This window comes from Cryptomeria japonica, chromosome 3, assembly GCF_030272615.1.
Source record: "Cryptomeria japonica chromosome 3, Sugi_1.0, whole genome shotgun sequence".
In the NCBI taxonomy this organism is placed as follows: Eukaryota; Viridiplantae; Streptophyta; class Pinopsida; order Cupressales; family Cupressaceae; genus Cryptomeria; species Cryptomeria japonica.
In genome coordinates, this window is record NC_081407.1 from 1,007,524,461 (window position 1) to 1,007,544,203 (window position 19,743).

At 38.7% G+C, this 19,743-nt stretch overlaps 1 protein-coding gene across 2 annotated transcripts in view; it reads right to left on the bottom strand.

The window, feature by feature from the left end:
* LOC131036729 (uncharacterized) overlaps positions 1–18,332 on the bottom strand; it is a 51,362-nt gene extending 33,030 nt beyond the window's left edge. Inside the window, exons 1-6 of one of the 2 annotated variants that reach the window (XM_057968697.2) lie at positions 18,085–18,332; positions 17,711–17,896; positions 17,065–17,194; positions 16,828–16,917; positions 16,462–16,649; positions 16,137–16,199 (exon numbers count right to left, since the gene is read on the bottom strand). In XM_057968697.2, coding sequence (XP_057824680.2) covers positions 16,137–16,199; positions 16,462–16,649; positions 16,828–16,917; positions 17,065–17,194; positions 17,711–17,896; positions 18,085–18,201 — 774 coding nt within the window. In that variant the 5' untranslated portion in view covers positions 18,202–18,332. The remainder of the gene's footprint in view (positions 1–16,136; positions 16,200–16,461; positions 16,650–16,827; positions 16,918–17,064; positions 17,195–17,710; positions 17,897–18,084) is intronic. The other variant, XM_057968699.2, reaches the window with a different exon arrangement.
* Between the last annotated feature and the right edge of the window lie 1,411 nt (positions 18,333–19,743).

Consider the following 19,743-nt stretch of genomic DNA (forward strand, 5'->3'; position numbering starts at 1 on the left):
TTTGTGAGTTTGATGGCTAAGTAATCTGTGGTTTTCACTTTCTTTACAACACTTAGCCACAAAAACTTGATTATTCTGAGAATCTTAAGAAAATCCCTTGAAAATCATTCAATTTACGGAGTTAACAGTCTGATTTTAACTACCAAATCAGAATTAAGTTCATTCAAACTCCTTGAAACACAGAAAGTAAGAAAGAGAAGAAAGGAAATCTGCTATATTTGCTCTTTCACTTTAAAACTTTGAAGAAGGATTGGGTTCAAAACCCAATACTCTGCCTATGAAATCAACTTTCACCTTCGAAGAATGAAGAAGAATGAGAAAGTCAGAAGTTAATCACTGAAAATTAATGGGTTTATCCTTCAAACAGTCAGACCTCTTCAAAAATCTGAGTTGAAACTTGTTGAAAAATGGTTGATAACTCAAAAAAATATTTGAAATCTCCTTCAAAACACTTCCAACCTGCAAAAATTCTCTCAAAATTCACCCTCAACCTGCATAAAACCTTTCAAATTCACTCTCAATCCACATAAAACCTTTCAAATTCACTCTCAATCTGCTCTAGAAACTTCGAACTTCATATGTGAGAATGAAAGAGTGAATGATGTATTTGTATGAGAGTTCGAATTTGTAATTAGAAACACAGAGGATCTTTAAAATTTGTTTCTAATTTGCCATTGATACATCGAACATGGACATTTAGTCCTTAATCTTTCAATGTCCTTAATTTTCAAAGGAAGTTTCTAAATTTGAACTCAGAACTGTCATTTCTTTGGCAAGTTCGAACTCTTCATCTCATCTTTCAAATGCAAGTTTCTAATTCGATTTTCAGTTCATAATTCTAACTACATCTGCAATATTCTTTTCCAAAGAAACTTCTATTTTGGTCTCAATTCGAACTTCATGAGAAGATTATGCTGACATCACTTAAGAATATTTCTTCATTTTCAAGCTTCGCATGTATCTCTCTTGAGGGCGGACTTTCTTTGACTTTTTTTTCCTCTTCAACCAAAGGTAGGGCAGACTTCATGAGATTTATTTCCACTTCAATCAAAGGCAGGGCGGACTTATCCACACTTAGATTCAGGAACCTTTCCCAAGCTAGGGCGGGCTTTGTCATCTTTGCTCTCTTCATGACTCATCAAACACTTCTCCATAGGGCGGACTTGGCTAATTCCACGCACCATCTTCAAGGCAGACTTCAACATGGACAGGAACCATGGAGGGCGAACTTCATGCTCTTCAAACACTTGCTAATTCCTCCTTAGGCGGACTTCCTTAACTTGATGCATCTCATACAAAGGTGGATTTCATCACTTCCTTGCACCTTCTTGTTCATGATAGCGTGGGGTTTGCAACATTGTGGAACCATAGTGGGCTGACTTCATTGACTTTGTAACATAGGGCAGGGTTGCTTGAAGTCATAGACCTCACAAAGGGCGGACTTAGTCAAACATAGGCAGCAAATGATATGCCTTAGGGCGGACTTTATGAGATTTAGGCACCATGGGATCAAACTCTTGTCACTTTATGACACCCTTGGTCCATCAATGAGTACCGATCAGAGATATGTTTCATGGACCAGCGCGGCCCCAGTTGATCAAAAAAGAGAAGAATCATGAAGTGTGAAGTGTTGCCTTGTCTGGAGGAAGTTCCTTCCTTGGCCCTTTCTTCTTCCTCGGAATTCTTTTCTCTTTGCCCTTGTCTCTTTCCTTCTTCCTTTTCCGGAACCCCAAGGTTCCGAAGTTCTTTGCCTTAGCCACTCTCTATCCTTCTCCGGAACTCCAGAAGCCCGAGGTTCCAAAGTTTCCTTCCTTCCCTTATCTTTTCTCCAATTCTCCGGAACTCCGGAACCTCAAGGTTCTGAAGTTCTTTCCGAGACTTCCTTTCCTTCACCTCTTCTCTTAAGCTTCTCCTTTGCCCGGAACTCCGGACCCCCGAGGTTCCAAAGTTCCCCTTCTCTCTTTAGCCCTTTCCCTTTCTTCTTCGGAACTCCGAAACCCCAAGGTTCCAAAGTCCTCTTCCTCGCTTCCCCTTCTTCTCCCCGGAACTCCAGAACCCCGAGGTTCTGAAGTTCCTTCCCCTTTTGCCTTCTCTCCCTAGTTCCTCCGAAACCCCAAGGTTCCGAAGTTCCTTTTCTCCTTTTCCTCTCTCTATCCCGGAACTCCAAAACCCCAAGGTTCCAAAGTTCTTTCCTTAGCCTTTTTTTGAAGTTCCTTGCTCCTTCCCTTGTCTTCCTCACTTCGGGAGTCCAAGCTTCCAAAGTCTTCGGGCTTCCTTCCGACTGGCGACACTTCTGGATGGCGTGATCGACACTCAAGGCTTTAAATGCTCCGACAGTTTTGGTGACTTGTGCACTTTCTTTTGTGGAGCCACAGGGATGCATTAAGTGTTTTTGGCAGGATTTCCATCAAGGGAGGTACGGGGCCATGCTTGGTGACTTATGTCATGTCTGACTTTGGAAGGTTAGTCAGTCCACCTTCTCAGGGTTTGCCTTTTGTGGGTATGGCTAGGTTGCTTGCATGTACAAGCCAAGTGCATGCACTTCCTTGCACTTCCAGACTGACATGCAGGGGTCGTGATCACCATTGTAACCTTTTTCTATATAAAGGTTTTTAAGCCTCATTGTAAAGGGTTCTCTCCCTGCTACTATGAGCTTTCTCATGCTCTTTCTCTTCTCTTGAAGACTTGTAATTATTTTTGCATTTTTGCAACTGTAAGTTTGGCCTTTGGCCTTTGGATGAATTGAAACTACCATTCTTGTCTTATTTCAACTTATGCATGTTGTGTATGTGTTCTTACCTCCATTATAAGTGTATGTTTGTGGTTTTCTTTCACATGTATGCTATGTTAACTTATTTTCTGAGTGTGACTTGTGGGAATCCTTCTCCCCTCTTGACACTTAGAAAATTCTAACCTCCACACATGCGTTTGGGTCACTCATACAATTGAAGTTTGTGCATCTCTTGGACATTTCAGTTGATTCCTTGTGCCATTTTGGGTGGGGAGAGGAACAATCTCTTATCTTGGTGCATCACCTCCTTTCATTCTACGCATTTCTCTCTTCCCTTTTCCTTTGTAAGTTGTTAGGATAGGCTTAGGAGTAAGTTTTGAAGTGTTGAGTTGGTTCAACACCTGCATCGGATTGAGAAGGAAGTCGGCCTTCTCCGGAGACTCAACCCCCTTGTGCAAGGTCCCACACTTTGGGGTTGTTTCCATGTTTCACAAGGTTGCTGAGTTGATAGCTTAGCAAGGGTGCAGGCTTTTGTGATAACACAAACCTTAAAATCTTGATAACTTTTGCAATTCCTGTCAGATCATCTTGAAATTTGAAAACCATACTTCATTAATCCACTGAATTCATCAAGATCCCTAAAATTTAGGAACCTGGCTTTTGGGGTCAAAACTTGGATTTTGGAGGAAATTCTTGATGCATCTCAATGCCAATAGTGCAAACCCTAGATCCCCTTTCCGAAAATAGAAAAAGCAAGTATCCCTAAAAAATAGGAAAAACTTTCTAAAAATAGCCATTTTGGGGATCGTGCTTAAAGTGTCATAAACGAAACTTCCTAAAAAAATAGGAAAAAGCAAAAAAAAAAACTTTCCAAAAATAGAAAGTTGTCCAAATCAATTGCAATCTTCGTCCTTTGGCCTTTCTAGGCACTTTGACGGTGTCTAGACTCTGTTCTAACTTGGTTTGCACAAACTGACTCACAACTTCAAAACTCAAACCATTCAAAATTGGCAAAGCTCGGCAATACTGATGCAGGAAGGTCACAAGGCTCTAACAAAAACCCTAGAAAACGGGAAAAAGGGAGGGTCCCCATTTTCAATGGGGTGATGTGTGAAAAGGTCACAACATAAATGAGTGGTGATGACCTCTAGAAGGTCTGCCCTACAATTAATCGATGGAAACCTGGCCTCAAACTGATAAATCTGCACTAAAACCCCCAATGAAGGCTGCCAAATGCACACTGAAGCTAAATACTAATGTAACCTGTCACCAAGAGAGATGGATTTTCGTCCAAATCTCCAAATTCTTCTAGAAGTTTGCATTCTTGGAAGCTCCAAGCTGCTAAAACCCTCAAGCTTGCTGCTGATCTGAAAATTGGAAGCATAAAAATGAATCCAATTGATAGACAAAATGCCTTTTTATCTATTTTGGGGTTACTATTTGGCCTTAAAAATCATAAAATATCATTGAGGGTCTAATTCCTCATTGTGAACTTGGCCCCCTTTTAAAAACAACTTAAGTCACTAGGATGGGGGCACTTTTTACTATTCATCTTATGTTTCTATGTTACTATTCACATAAGGCCAACTTTAATATTTCAATTTTATCCATGGATTCAACCCCGGAACTCCAATCCGAAAGGCCCGAAAGCTCCCTACTAAGTTCCACAACCCCCGGTTGGGTCCCCAAACTACACCGCTGACCTACGGGACCCTAATAGTAGGCCAACCTCCGCTCAAGTCTAAGATGCTTAAGGAAGGGACATTACAGCAAGCAAGGCCACCACTATGCCAAAAGCCTAGACTGATGGTGAATGGCACCCAGTGGCGTTAAGAGTGGGGTTTTTTGTCCCACCAAAGTGTCAGCGTAGGCCAACCCCCTCGTCTACACGTGGCTGCCCAATCATGGATGGGTCCCAAACCTAGGTACACACCTACCGAGAATCCACACCACCGTAGCATTTAAGCTAGGGCATCACAACCCACCACGCTTCACAAGGCTCGACCTTGAGACCTCGACTCTGATACCAAGCAAGGCCACCACAACTCCAAAAGCCTAGATTGATGGTGAATGGCACCCAGTGGCGTCACGAGTGGGGTTTTCCGTCCCACCTGAGTGGCAACACAGGCCAGCCCCCTCGTGGACACGTGGCTGCCCAATCGTGGGTGGGTCCCCACCATGGGTACACGCCCAGCAGGAATCTGCACCACCGCAGCATTTAGGTTGGGACTATTGGAATCAAGGAACACTGAGAGGGGGGGGTGAATCAGTGTTCTACAATTTTTAACCTTATTAAACCGATCCTTCATGCACTTAAAGCAAATCAACAAAAAAGAGATGCAAACACATAAAGTAAATATCCACAACACCAAGACAAAGATTTTTATACGTGGAAACCCGGTTAAAGGAAAAAACATGATGAGGATGAACCCACAATATAAATATACTCTGTAGGGAATGCACATGCATTCAGGCACACTACCTAGAGCTCACTACTCAAAATGAGAAGGGCTACAACCCTGAGGAGACTCACTATCTTACAATATCTTTTACAAGAGATAATTGGAATGTCTGAACTAAAAAACAGCATCTACAAATGCCAAAGTACAATTCCGGTTAAGCACAAAACACTTAATCTCACACTCCTCTATTCCACTATTCTGCAATATTCCAGAGCACAAATCCTTCTCTTGCGCATGTGAAACTGCGCACAATTGATCACTAACGCTTTTCACACACCCACCGATATCCAAAATGATCATATCCATCGGTCTTGTATATCCGCAACATGAAATTAGTTCTACATGTCGGATTCAAGAACACTGAACAAATAATGAAACGTGCATACAAAGTCAGCTCAATCTGAACTCCAACGCATATGCGGACCAAAAATATTTGTCCACATGCTTCCCAAATGTCGGCTACACATCCTCGATCACAAAAACGATCACCAAAATTACTCCATCAATTCCGCACAACAATCAACTATCCAAGTCGGCCATACCACACTATTCAACCCAAAAACCTGTACACCGAATCTTCTAACTTACACAACAATCATCACCGAAGGCTAAGATTTTGGAATAAGGTACTCCAGACATCTACCTGTCTTCCTTTAGCTCCGCAACACAAAATATTCAACAGAAATGAAATGCCAACCAAAATACTACACTTTGTCGGATGCTCTGCTCTATCTCACCGGACTTAACCAAATCTTCATTCTGACTTCCAGTAGGATCAGATCACACACTGCAAATGGAATAACTGACTTGGGTTGCCATCAATGACAACACCAGATGACCTGTGCAATGTTTCTTGCCAACAGGAACATCACAAAAATAGGGAATGTTAAGTACATGACATGAGATGATTACCTCGACAAATCCCTCCAGTGCTTCTTGTGTATGCCTTAAATACTTATGACTTGACCCAAGTAAATGAAGTCAATTTTCCATGTTGTTGACATCCTTTGCAGTTCATGTAGCTGATATCCCCTGTAACTATTTCCAAATGCTCTAGAATATCTACCCAAGTCTTGAAACATATATTGTCTTCAACATAGATCAATTCCGAATGTATCACCTGCTGAAATATATTCTCTCTAATGATGATCGTAGGGGCAATCTTCTAGACACCCTCCTTTGTTGATTCAAGAATAGTGGAATGATTGAATGAGGCTCACCTAAGAATAACATAGCTTGCAAACTCTTCACCACCAAACAACTTGTTGCCCCATTAGCTTCCTTTGAAACACCATGCTCTTCTACAAATGGATGTGAAGGATCAGAAATGCAAAACATAGGGCATGAATTGATTATCTCCGTAGAACTGTCAAATGCCTCAAGTGTTGCATTCCCTTGCATGTCCATACATGTCCATATTTTAGATGATATGAGTCAAGTATGAGAGGTCTATCACCCAATGTTATTTCAAATTCATAGTAGCAAAAATCGTTTGGGGAAAAAATTGGCAAACCAAAAGTATAAGATTTTTTGAAAAAATCAGCAAAAAATCAGGAAAGAATCGGATTTAAAAAAACTATAAAATATTGAAGAAAAAGACAAACAAAAAATCAAAACTTAAGGACATTTCCATAGCATAGAGATATTAAGAGCAAATAAAATAGAGTTTAACGCATGAATTGTAGAAAATAATTTTTTGTTGTTTATATTCATATTGCTGATTACATAGGCAAATATTCAGTTAATTTTTTAAGAGGGCAGTCACCAAATACACCAAATAGTTATCTAAGTCTATGAAGTAACAAATAAATAGTAAATTTTGAAGTGATCCAAGAATTTCATTATGATTGAGGCAAGGAGTTTTGTAGGGTTAATTCAATATTTTAGAAAGCTTATCAAATCATATTCACAATTGCAATGCTTTATATCATAGAAAAAAAAATCGTTTGGGGAAAAACTCACTAGACCAAAAAGTCGGTAAAAATTTGGATTTTAAAAAATCGTAAAAAATTGTAGAAAAATAGACAAACTACTTTTTTTAAATCGGATTTGTACATCGAATGTATTGTTGTGCACATCTTGGCTCCAAGAACTTGTTATTGTTGATGTTATTGTAGCTTCGGTCGATATCCTTCTCAAGCCGACTTGAAGAAAATAAAATGAGTATATATTAAACATACTCATAGAGTCGACCATGATATATATTAAAATAAAATATGATTAATATTTGTTTAAACAATGTGAGCCAACCCTCATATAAGAGATGTGTCTCCTCATCCAAGGCGGACATATATGAAGTGTTATCACATTTACTTGGCAATTAATCGATTGGAAAAACATAAGCAAAGTGCTTGGGGTGACAATGGCATATATCATCTATGGTTGGGAAGGCAAGTCATTACCTGTGGTTAAACGAGCACAACCAAACATGGTATCAGAGTTGTATCGTTTCCTGTGGATCGTGTATGCAGTGGCTTGACGTGCAGGCTGAGGAATCTGTGCTTTATATTACCTTCGGCAACGAGAATTCCATCTCGACGACACGGGTGGAGAAGCTTGCGCTTGGCTTGGAGGCGAGCGAGGTGAAGTTCGTGTGGGTTCTATGCACGCCCTTTGACACCACTCAGAATTCATTCTCCTCCATGTTAGACTTTCTCCCAGCAGGGTTGCTCCGTCGCATGGTGGGCAACGATCAGGGGTTCTTCGTCCTCAGGTGGGCTCCGCAGTCGGGTATTCTGGCACACCCTACCACCGACGGCTTTATTTCTCATTGCGGTTGGAATGCGGTTTTGAAATCCACCGCGATGGGAGTTCCCCTCATTGCCTAGCCGCTTTACACAGAGCAGCATTTCAACTCCAAGTTGGTGGTAGATGAGATCAAGGTAGCTCTGGAAGCTCCTCGGAGAATTGAGCAAAATTGGTTTGTGACAAGAGATGACGTGGAGAGAATTGTACGATTGCTAATGATCACGGAAGAGAGGGGTACGATTACAATGACCGATAAGATTGGAGATGTTCATCTCTCAAGAAAATCAGGAATAACTCATGCATCGATTAGAAGGTAGGCACATATAAAAATACCGATTATATGTTGAACATTCACGGGAGGTGATTCTACAGGATCGATCATTATATGAAATGGGACAATAATATACTCCCTTCGTAGATATTGTATGCTAGGGAATGATTGTCGAACCTGTGTCTAATCATTCAAAGACAAAGTTATGAGCAATTCATCAACAGCCAGCAACAGTAAAATTAACGTTATCTAAGCACGGAAGACACAATGTTCGGGAAGGTGCAAGTAAATAGACAACGATTATATCAGACTAGTTAATATTATCAGGTAAACCAATCATCATGAAGAGTTACGATTTGAATAACAAATCTATTTGTTATTAAGAGATCCGATCTGCAAGAGATATATCCTGCAATATATAAATACATACTACGATATATACATACTGCAATATAAATACATAATGCGATATATACATACTGCGATATATGCGATATATACATACTGCGATATATGCGATATATACATATTGCGGCATTCTACTATGAGCAAGCATAGATATTCCGATTGTAGAAGGTTTTTGACCTTGGCGGCCGGTGAATGGGAAACTTATTTCCTAAAGGAGGCTGATATTGGTTAATTTTGTGAGTCGTGTCTATGATTATAGGCTACCAATGGGAAATCGTGGGATGATTAGTATTAATAGGTACTGTTAAAGGACATTGACCTATATTATATTTTGTAGATCAAGGAGTTGACCGGAGCCATCAAAGAGGTATCCAACACAAGTGGTATCTTCTGTTCGAAGGACATTGTGAGTGGAGTATTATCTAAGTGAGATTGCTTCTTTTGCGACTCACCGTGGTGTATAATGAGATCTGATTTTCGTGCTTGAGTATGAGCGCTCGGGTAGAGAGGTTATCTATTAATTTTGGCGAATTCCAAACGCTGAAAATTAATACCTAATATCGTGGAATACCAATTTGGGAGAAAGGTCCTCAGCAGTTCGTGATATCTCCCCCATATGAAGTTGGAAATGAATACACGTGCCACCATTTTGTTGTTGAGCCTACTGTGAAGAAAGCTTAAGTCACCCGCTTCAAGGAGATGTTCTATGTATATAATCTGCTTTTCTTAATAAATCAATCTCCTGCGTGTATCCCAGTGAGATTCTAATAGCATGTGAAGGTGGTTCCAGTGTATGTTGGTGAAGAAATGAATAGCCATTGAGACCGCCAAGATTTTGGAGAGAGTGAAATTGGGCATTTATGATCTATGCAGAGTTGGCGACAACTGAGATGATCCAGTCATCATGTGAGAAGATGATTCTGTAGAAGAAGATACTCTTGCAAGGATGCAACTCTACCCAAGAATCTTTCCAATACCGTGACATGAGTAACATAGTCTGAAGGAAGAAAGCACTTGATGCTTGCAGCCATGAGACTGAGTTGGTGGCACATAACTGAAGACATCTCTCAAAGAGGAAGAACCTATTCAGTTTGTCATTGTGATCAGTTTCTTCATAGAGGAGGAATTAACATTCAAAGGGAGTTTGACAAACTATTAGAGGCAACCTTGGACAAGGAGGTCAGGAGGTTGGAGCTTCAAAGGGAGTCCCATCATTATGAAGGTTTGTGTTAATGCATTCTTCTCTGTGAGGGAGAAGTTTGAGGTGCAAGCCCTTGTTAATGCATTCTTCTCTATGAGGGAGAAGTTTGAGGTGCAAGCCCTTGTTAATGCATTCTTCTTTGTGAGAGAAGTTTGAGGTGAAAGCCCTTGTTCCATCCTCTGGGAGTAGCCATGGTGGATGTCATATTGAGAGACTCCATGACTTAGCACTTGTGTTTATTCACCCTCTGGAAGTAGCCATGGTGAACGTCATGATGAGATGACGACATCACGTTGAGTGACTCCATGATGGGCACCTTTGTTCATTTACATTTCCATTCATGGGAGTAGCCATGATGGACCCACCCTCTGGGAGTAGCCATGGTGGATGCCACTACGTGACTAAGATATCGAGAAGGATTCCTCCCTAGCTAAGAGGGAGTGTTGATGTTATTTTAGCTTCGATCGGTATCCTTCTCAGGCCGACTTGAAGAAAATAAAATGAGTATATATTAAACATACTCATAGCGCCGACCATGATATATATTAAATATACATGTGATTGATATTTGTTTAAACAATGTGAGCCGACCCTCGTATAAGAGACATGTCTCCTCATCAAAGGCAGACACATATGAAGTGTTACCCCATTTACTTGGCAATTAATCAATTGGAAAAACATAAGCAAAGTGCTTGGGGGTGACGATAGCGTATATCGTCTATGGTTGGGAAGGCAAGTCATTGCCTATGGTTAAACGAGCACAACCAAACAACAGTTGTCACTGTTAGAATTTTCTTTTGAAAAAACCAGCTCTCTCCAATAAGGTTGGAGTTTCCAAAAATGTTGGAATAGATCAAAAAAGGGGACATTACACATTGGACATTGAAAACACTTGTAATTGATTGGATATGATAGCACGAGGGACATGAGCTTGCCATCTTGGAGGTTTCTTCCCTTTTGAGGATTTCTCCATGTATACTCTGCATTTTCATTTCTTTTTTTGGGTTTGTTTACACTTTGTAGATGTGTTGTCTTATTTATCCGTGTTCTATTGCATTGTTGAGCATTCACAACTGAACTTATAAGCATTCAAAAGCAAGAAATCAGTTGTTAGAAGGTTTAGTATAGAATTGACAAGAAGAATATTGAAGATTCTGTTAGCCAGCCTTTCTCGTCGGATTGAGATTACTATCTGTTGACGTGTTTTTTGTACACTATCAAACACAGAATAAAATACCTAAAGGGTACCTTATCCTCTCTTGAGTAAAGTTTCCGAATGCTGAAGATATCGCGAAAAGGATCAATCGGAGAAACTTCAAGGTTCTTCGTTGTAGGATCTCTACGTGTGGATAAGCTCTCTGTGGTATGATGTGATTTGCTGGAATCACAAGGGGACTTACATTTGATGATTGAACGTCTGATTTGCTTTGAATATTTGCTAGAACACAGGATTTTACTACCTTTGACTTGAAAAAAAAAGGAAAAAAGACGAGGGCGAGGAAAGGATCTAATCCTAACACTAAGAATGTAAGAGCAATGAATGATCTTTAATGAAATTCTAACTAAGTCTTGTTTTGACATCACAGGAACATCTCCACAAGGTTAGTGTGATCTTCGAAGGAAAGCTTTATGACGTTCAAATCATCACTGCAGGCATAGACACCATCAGGTTGATGCTTATCAATGAAGAAGCGATAATTGAAGTTAGGCTTAAGCTAAACGATTCCAGTTGACTACGCAAGGCAAGTCTGCAATCAACAAACTACTAGTAGTATGGATATACGAATTCCACCATCAATCAAGCACATTTCTTCAATGAAGTTACAAGTCTTTTACAACAACATCTTGGCAACAATCTTTGCCTTCTCTCTCTACTCTACTCTAATTGCTATTCTATCAACTGCTAATCACCTTCTAATTACTCTCTATTCACTAACTCTATTCTATTGCTTTCTATCTATTATCCTTTACAAATGAAGAGTCGGGGCTTATATAGTGCCCTCAATACAATTCGATGGCTTAGATCAATTCGAGATCAATGGCCAAGATTCAATAATGAAAACCCTAATTAGGGTTTGTTACAACCATTACATAACATTTAATGCTCAACCAATGAAATAATTGTATTAATTGGACACATGTCCTCTCTGGAAAAATCGACCAATGGATAGCCGGGGTAGGTACATCGGAGTTTGTGCCATCTCCCATGAGTTAGGTACATTGAATCTGGACATGCTGAGGTGGACCACACTGACTGGAGAAGAGATGACTAGGATGCCACCTCGTCTGACACTTGTATCTTGGTAGATATTCAACTTGATGTTGTTGAGAAGCTAGCTTTAATTAATTCTTCTAAAACTATCTGCTTCTTCAACGAACCCTTTGCTCTGACTCCTTTTGTCTTTGATGTGCAGGATGTTGATGTACCTCGCCTTGGAATGCTGGATTGGAGAAGTCACCCTTGATGACGCTTGACTGAAGAAGGCCGTCCTTGTCAATGCTAGACTGAAGAAGGTCACCCTTGTCCTTGCTTGATCTGCTTGGAGGAGACCGTCCTTGATCTGGCTTGATTTTCCCTGAGGAGAGCCTTCCGACTTGTAGATCTTTCGAGCTTGGGAGTCGCCATCTTGATACCTACACAACATTTCACAATTAATAATATATCTTGAAGTGTAGAAATTAGGATTCAAAAGGAAGATTTAAGATTTTAATTAGGAAACTTCATGATAAATCTTGAGTTATCATTTCCTAATTAACTATGCCAAACTTAGAATTTTCAAAATAAAAGTTCAAAATTCAAATCTTCAATAATGGTGTCAAGATGATTTCGCCATACCTCCCCTTGAGTATTAAACTCTAAGAAATGATGCAAAAATAGATGAAATTCGCTAGGCAAAATGTAGATCAAAGCCTTCTCTTGAACAAATTGTGCCTCCTCTAGCTTGGAAAAGAATTCCACCTTCCACTAGCTTCCTCAAGATCTGGAAATTCGCCTTCAAATGTCTTCAAAAAATCTGGAAATTATCCTCCAAACTAGCAAGAAATTCGCCTCTCCAATGGCCTTCAATATGAATTTCGCCCACCTTAGTCTCCACACTTGGTAGAAATTCGCTCCACTCCAACTGGATTTCGCACCTTCAATTAGCTCTCCAAACTCGCACTTGAAAGGATGATTGAATGATTTAAATTGTGAAAAAACACCTCCAATATATAGAGCGCTCACCTTCTACTTACCCATGAGGCCGACTTAGCAAATAAAAGGTAAAATAATAAATAAAACCTCAAAAGGAGTAGCCGACTTGTCAAATAAAGGCAAAATAATGCCTTGTGCGCTCAACTTTTAATTTTTAATTTCAGAAAAATTAATTTTAAATGCCTTTATAATAGAAATTCGATTTTTTGAGGCCCAAAATTAATTTATTAAATGCCAATTTAATTAATTTTTTCAAATATTCCAAAGTTAGCAATTTGGCATCTAATGCGATTTGGAGGATATTAACGCCCAAATATGGTAAAAAATAATGAATGCCATTAACTTCGCTCTGGTCCCTTGGAGAGGGACAGGAGCACTTTTCTCAATCTAGGCCTTGCATTCCTCATTTTCACGTTCAAAACTTCATCTAGGCATTTAAAATGGCATTTTTGATTGGAGTCTTGCGTTTAATTCACTTGATCTTTAGAAGGAACGTGCCTTAGGACATTTTCGCCCTGGTCCCTCAGTGAGGGACAGGAGCACTTTTTCACTTTTGTCCTTAATCCTTCACCTTTCATTTGTCGATTCTCGTTGTGGAGTAAGCAATGATCTCTTTTGTCCACTCTATGCATGCTTAACTTGTTTTTGCAAGGTAAAATTGATTTTCCAAAGATTTTCGCCTTGATCCCTTGGAGAGGGACAGGAGCACTTTTAGTATTTTAGGCTAGGATTCTCAAATTTTGAAGTCAAGTCTTTGTTCACCATGCTTTAGAAGATCCTTCCTATCTCGCACAACCTTGCCTTAGCATAATTTTGGAGGGAAATTGTTGATTTCATAAAAATCGCCCTGGTCCTTCAGTGAGGGACAGGAGCACTTTTTAGCCCTTGTGCAAATTCTGGATCACATTAATCTTCAAATTACTCTCTAGGCGTAGAATATCACATTTGACTACTTCTTGAGTCTTGGTAATAAAAATATCATTTCAAAATGCAAGGTAAATGGGCATATTTGGAGATTTCGCCCTGGTCCCTTGGAGAGGGTCAGGAGCACTTTTGCCAATTGTCATCAAAATTTGCAACTCTTGCATCTCAATTCCACCTCGAAGCATTTTAAACATCATTTCAAACTTGCGCCTTGGCCTAGATTTGTCCAAAATTGGAGAGAAAGGCTAGATAACATGTTAAGTGCTCTGGTCCTTCAGTGAGGGACAGGAGCACTTTTTCAACTTCAAGCTTATCCGTCCTTTGCTAGCTTCCCAAATTATCTTCAATGGGCTAATCATGTCCTCTTCCATTCATTTCAATCACAAACTTGCCTTGTCTTTGCAAGAGATTTACACTTTCTTGGAAAATCGCTCTGGTCCCTTGGAGAGGGACAGGAGCACTTTTCGTATCTTGGTGTATTTCTTTGTCTTTTAAACCTTCAATCGCATCTAAGGCATAAAACATCATTCGTCCTTCCCATCCAGGTCCAGTTTTGCCATAAAATATCAAACAAAGAGGAGAAACTTGAAAAAGTGCCATGGTCCTTCAGTGAAGGACAGGAGCACTTTTTGTCACTTGGGTTGATTTACTCCTTTGTAGACCACTTAAATTATATTCAATTGACAAAACATGCTTCCCTTGACCTCTTCAAATCGTAAAATCACTTTAATCTTGCAAAAATGGTGCAAATTTGAAATTCAAGCTCTGGTCCTTCAGTAAGGGATAGGAGCACTTTTTGCCTTCTAAGCCAAATTGTCTCACTTTTCACCTCGAAATTCCTTTGCTAGGGAAGATTTCATCTTACTTCATGCTATGAATAAAAGTTAATGTCCAAGAAAGGTCTAAAATTGTGCATATAAAGAAAATCGCTCTGGTCCTTCAGTGAGGGACAAGAGCACTTTTGACCCTCTAGGCAAAAATTTCATCATTTCTTTGTTTTTAATCAAGTCTGGATGTTCTATCACGTTCATTTTGCCATCCACCATGCCTTTGATGTTTCAATTTGACCAAACAAGGCCAAGAATGACTTAAATAAGCTTTTTCGCCCTAGACCGTTAGTGAGGGACAGGAGCGCTTCGCCTTGGTCCCTTGGAGAGGGACAGGAGCGCTTTTCGCTCTGGATCCTCAATGAAGGACAGGAGCGCTTTTTGACTTTTTGAACTCTCTATAAGGATAATTTTTATGGAATATAACATTTAAGTATAAGTGAGCTTATACTTTAAGTTATATTCCATATATACTTTCAGGATGTTTGAGAGTGGTTTCAGACCTCCAAGAGTTATATTGCAAAATCTAATTTTTGGAGGTTTTTCAGTTTCCAGACTTAGTCAAATTTCAGGATCAGGACATTCCAGACTTAGCCAAATTTCAGGATCAGGACTTCACTCAAGCCAGACTTGCTATCCATGTGATCCCCTTGGCGACACTCAAAATGCAAAGGCTGACTAACAAAACCCTAAAAAAACTAAAAACAAACCCTAAGAAGCAAAAAAAAACAGGGGTCCCCATTTGCAATGGGGCAATGTGTGAAAACGTCACAACACTATCCTAGTGATCCATAAACATCTTGCCAAAACAATGGCAAAATTTTGGCAAATGTGTGCCCACCATAATACTCATGTACTTATTCAGGTCTGAGTTATCCTACAACTTATTATGGATAGAATGGGTGAAATTGTGACAAAGAGGTGAGATAAGAAAACCCAAAAATCTCTTAAATGGCTTTGCCATGGAAAAGATGATATTATTGAAGACTTGAAGATGCAAGATAAAGTGTTTCAGTTTGCACAAGCACTACCAAAAAGTTTAGAACTATTTACTGCTGCCTTTTTGGTTATGATCTTGATTTCTCAACCCATATGTCTATTCGCTAACTTCGAAAACCTTGAATGGAAAGAAATTCAGTTATGTTCAGATTCTCACACATTGCCTGAAAATGCATTATGTTTCTTTCTAAATATGACAAAACATCTGCATGAACAGAATACAATGAAGCCTTCTCATACTGCTCATCATTGCGTGATCTAGACATATGTTGGAATGCTGCAACAAAAACACCCATAGCTTTAATTACTCTTGGGTCTAAGGTGTGTACTTAATTGAGTTTGAAACCAAGGCAAGGTGTAAGTCCCATTCACCTTAATGCTCACAATTGTGGCGTTTCTCGAGAACACAAGGTCGGTTGCAAGCCCTAGGTACATCTGAAAAAAATAGATTCCCCGTGGTAATGATTTCTAAGCCAAAGAAAGTCCTCTGCCTACTAAAATTGGAATGGTAAATAAAAATTGAATCATTTGCATGTCTAACTAAACAATTAGACGAAATCCACAAGCAAATGCAATTTTAAATTTTTCCCTCAACGATCCCAAGAGAACAATTTCCAAACATTACTTTAACATATTGCTTGATTAAAAAATTTCTAAGATTTTTAAAATACAAAAAAAAAAGGCCAAAAAACCTTACCTGACCTGGCCGCAGCTTTGAAATTATTATATCTGGATATTTTGAACCAATTGAATTGTAGGAAAATTCTGGAAGGGAATCTTGACTACAGTTGAAGGATGTATAAGTTTTTGCCTTCAAAGATGAGTCTGTAGAAGGCTTTTCAAATTCACTTCCTTTGGGTAGCCAATTCAGCTGTTCTGACTTTACTGCATTGAAATGGAAAGCACAAAAACCAGTGCGAACCTCATGTAACAAGAATTTTTATAAACTGGTTTTAATAACCACTTTAATCAAAGATTGCCCTTTAATTCCTTATGAAATCACTTGAAAAGAATAACAAAAAGAATAACAAATATCGTTATCAGACCAAACCAAGACCTTTACCTGTTGAATTGACAACATTACCAGCTTGCTTTTTACAGGTAACATCTAGCTTGAAAACAATTGTATTCTTCTCATTGGCAGGATCACCTTCTGTAGAGACAATGACATGAACAAAAAGCCTTTAACTAAGAAACTTCCATCCATAATATAACACCAATAAGTAACCAAACTGTTGCTTCTAACCCATGAGATAAAATCACGTCTGATGCTTTACAAGTAATCTTTTGGCCAGCTTACCTGCTCTGTATTCAAATCGCCTTGGATCTGCTTTAATAGGTATGAGGCCTAGCCTGTGAGCCAAGACTTCATCTTGAATAACAGATGTGTTATTGGCAATAAGAACCGTTTCTATAGCCATAGTTGGCACCTATAAAACAATACAACAAAGTAAAAATAGAGGTAGGACCAGGATTAAATCAAGCTTACGAAAGCCATATATATAAGGACCTTTCACTTTTAGTCACATTCATTCATGACAGGAGTTATAATCTGACTATGAAGTTTAAAAACTATTGACTGATTGGACTGATAATGGGGGCAACTGGGCCCTGTATTTTAGCAATAACAACCCCACTTCTTTCTTTAATATATTGGAAATGGTTTACAGGTATAGCTCATTCAAGCAGCTGATTACAAAGATTTAACAACAGCTGTAACAAAACTCAAAAAACAGGACTGCCAAATCAACCATCCATAACCTAGATACCAAGACACATCACCATATAACCAGCTATACAATACAATCAAAACCAAGGAATAGTCCAAAGTAAGAACGTAGCACATATACCAAAATAGCACCAAACTGAAATAAGATTCAATGTAATAAGTTGAGTTTATAATAAAATTCCAACCTATATAAGGTTTATTCTTGGCAAATACAAACCTCTGCAATAAGAATACGCCGAAAGGCATTTGCCAAGGAAGCGTCAATGCCAACAATGTCAAACTCAATCTCCTCCTCATTTAAAGTCTTAACTTCAACTTTTAAGTTCTTGCAAAAATCGCCAAGGCGTAAACTGTTATCAACCCCAAAAGATGCATATGCTCCAGAGTACTGGATGCCCTCTGTCTATATTTCGAATATTGAATAATAGAATTAGAAAAATACAACATTCAATTCTGGATATGGCCTACCCTAAGTGTACGACCAGGCTCAAGAACTGGATGAAGAAGACATATCTCTGGTGTGACATCTAAGAACCCCAGAAAGTAAATTTACAGGTTGTAAAATGTGAGAGGGTTATAGAAAGCACGTACATAGGATGGAGCATCTGTAGCGCAAACAACTCTGGTTCTTTGCAATTCGAGATGAGCGGGTAGCTGTCCTTTTGGGACATCTGGCATGTCCAGTGCTGAGACTCTTTTCTCTGTCATTTTGAGATTGTGGACGCTGAGTCAAAAAGAGATATTGCTGTGAAATGGAGCTAGGATCACAGCATTCTAAACCCGCCTAAAACCCACGGTGGGAATTTAGCTGTTCTGTACGATGTTGTAAAGAAAACAAAAGTTTGTCTTCAAAATCACCTAAGGTTAATTAAATAAATTAAGTAAAAAAAACTAGGTTAGTTAAGTGAGCTGTTAACGTAAAGGGAAAAATGTATAAATTAAAGTAACTCTATCTATCTTTCAAAGAATTGTGATATATTAATTTTAGAGAATTGATAAAATTAAGATGAATTGAAAATAGGCAATCATCAAGAAAAGTAAACATTCAAATTCTATCGATATTTCATAAGTATTTGTTTTTCTAAAGATTGAACATATTTTGAGAGTCACAAATAATATTTATGATTATGTTTAAAAGACAAAATCAATAAGAAAACTATTTATAAAGGTAAAATAATTCTTTCACAAATGTTATTGCTAGAGTTGAAGGTTTGATGATGACAAGCAATGGCACTCTCGCCTAAATGATCTTGAAAATTTGTACCCAAATTGTTCCAGTTCCACAAGTTATGTGTTTTGAGACATTATCGAACATTATTCTTCTCATTCCAAAATTTGAAAAATATGTTGTTCACTAGAATCTTTGTTGCAATTTGTTGCTTTGTGGATAATATTCCCCCTAAAAGCATGATTAAAGACTAGGTTGGCAAGACCTTAACCCCCGTGATATTTTCTTTGATGTCATACAAAACCTTGCCAAAGTTTTACTTTTTCTTTTCACTTTGTTGAGGCAATAATCAACCATGTATCCTGGATTGTTTATTCCTTGCTACTTGTTTTCAACCCTTAAGCATGAGACTCTGTCATATTCAACGACAAATCTTTCAAGGTTCTGTTTAGCTTAAGTTTTGTGATCTAACCAAATGTCATGCTAAAAAAAAATAAGTCATTAGTCTCCCGTTTAGATAAGATTGTGTGTCTTGAACTAGAATGATTCTACTCATCTCATCCTCAACAATGGTTTTGTATTGAGGTAGACAAATCCAAGGACCTCAAAGACTAAGTGGATATTCAAGTCAAAGTCGAACCAAATATACCCATGCATCCTTTATCAACCTTCCCAAAATTTGTTGTTAATGTCACTCCTTAGAACATAATATTCAAGATTATTTTTTACCTTCCCCACACCAAAAGGTCATTGTAGAACCCTCTTCTATGTTACCACCTTTTGCAAAGGAAGAGGATAATTATTCTTTTGGTCTGTTCAAATCAACCATAAAGCAAAAAATTCAAGTAGCAACAAGTCTTCCCCTAGGCCTTCTAGCTCTAGGAATCATTCTACAAAAAATGTTTCAAAGCCTCCAGAATCATGTAGTGTTGTACCTTCCTCTTTATGCAAACTTTTGGTAGAACAAAAATAGTTTATACTCTACTTGTAGTGATATTTTTTTCTTAACCAATTGTCATCAATATCTAAACTACTTCCCCTTCTCTTATTGGGCAAAGGATGTTTCACAACCCACCCAAGTA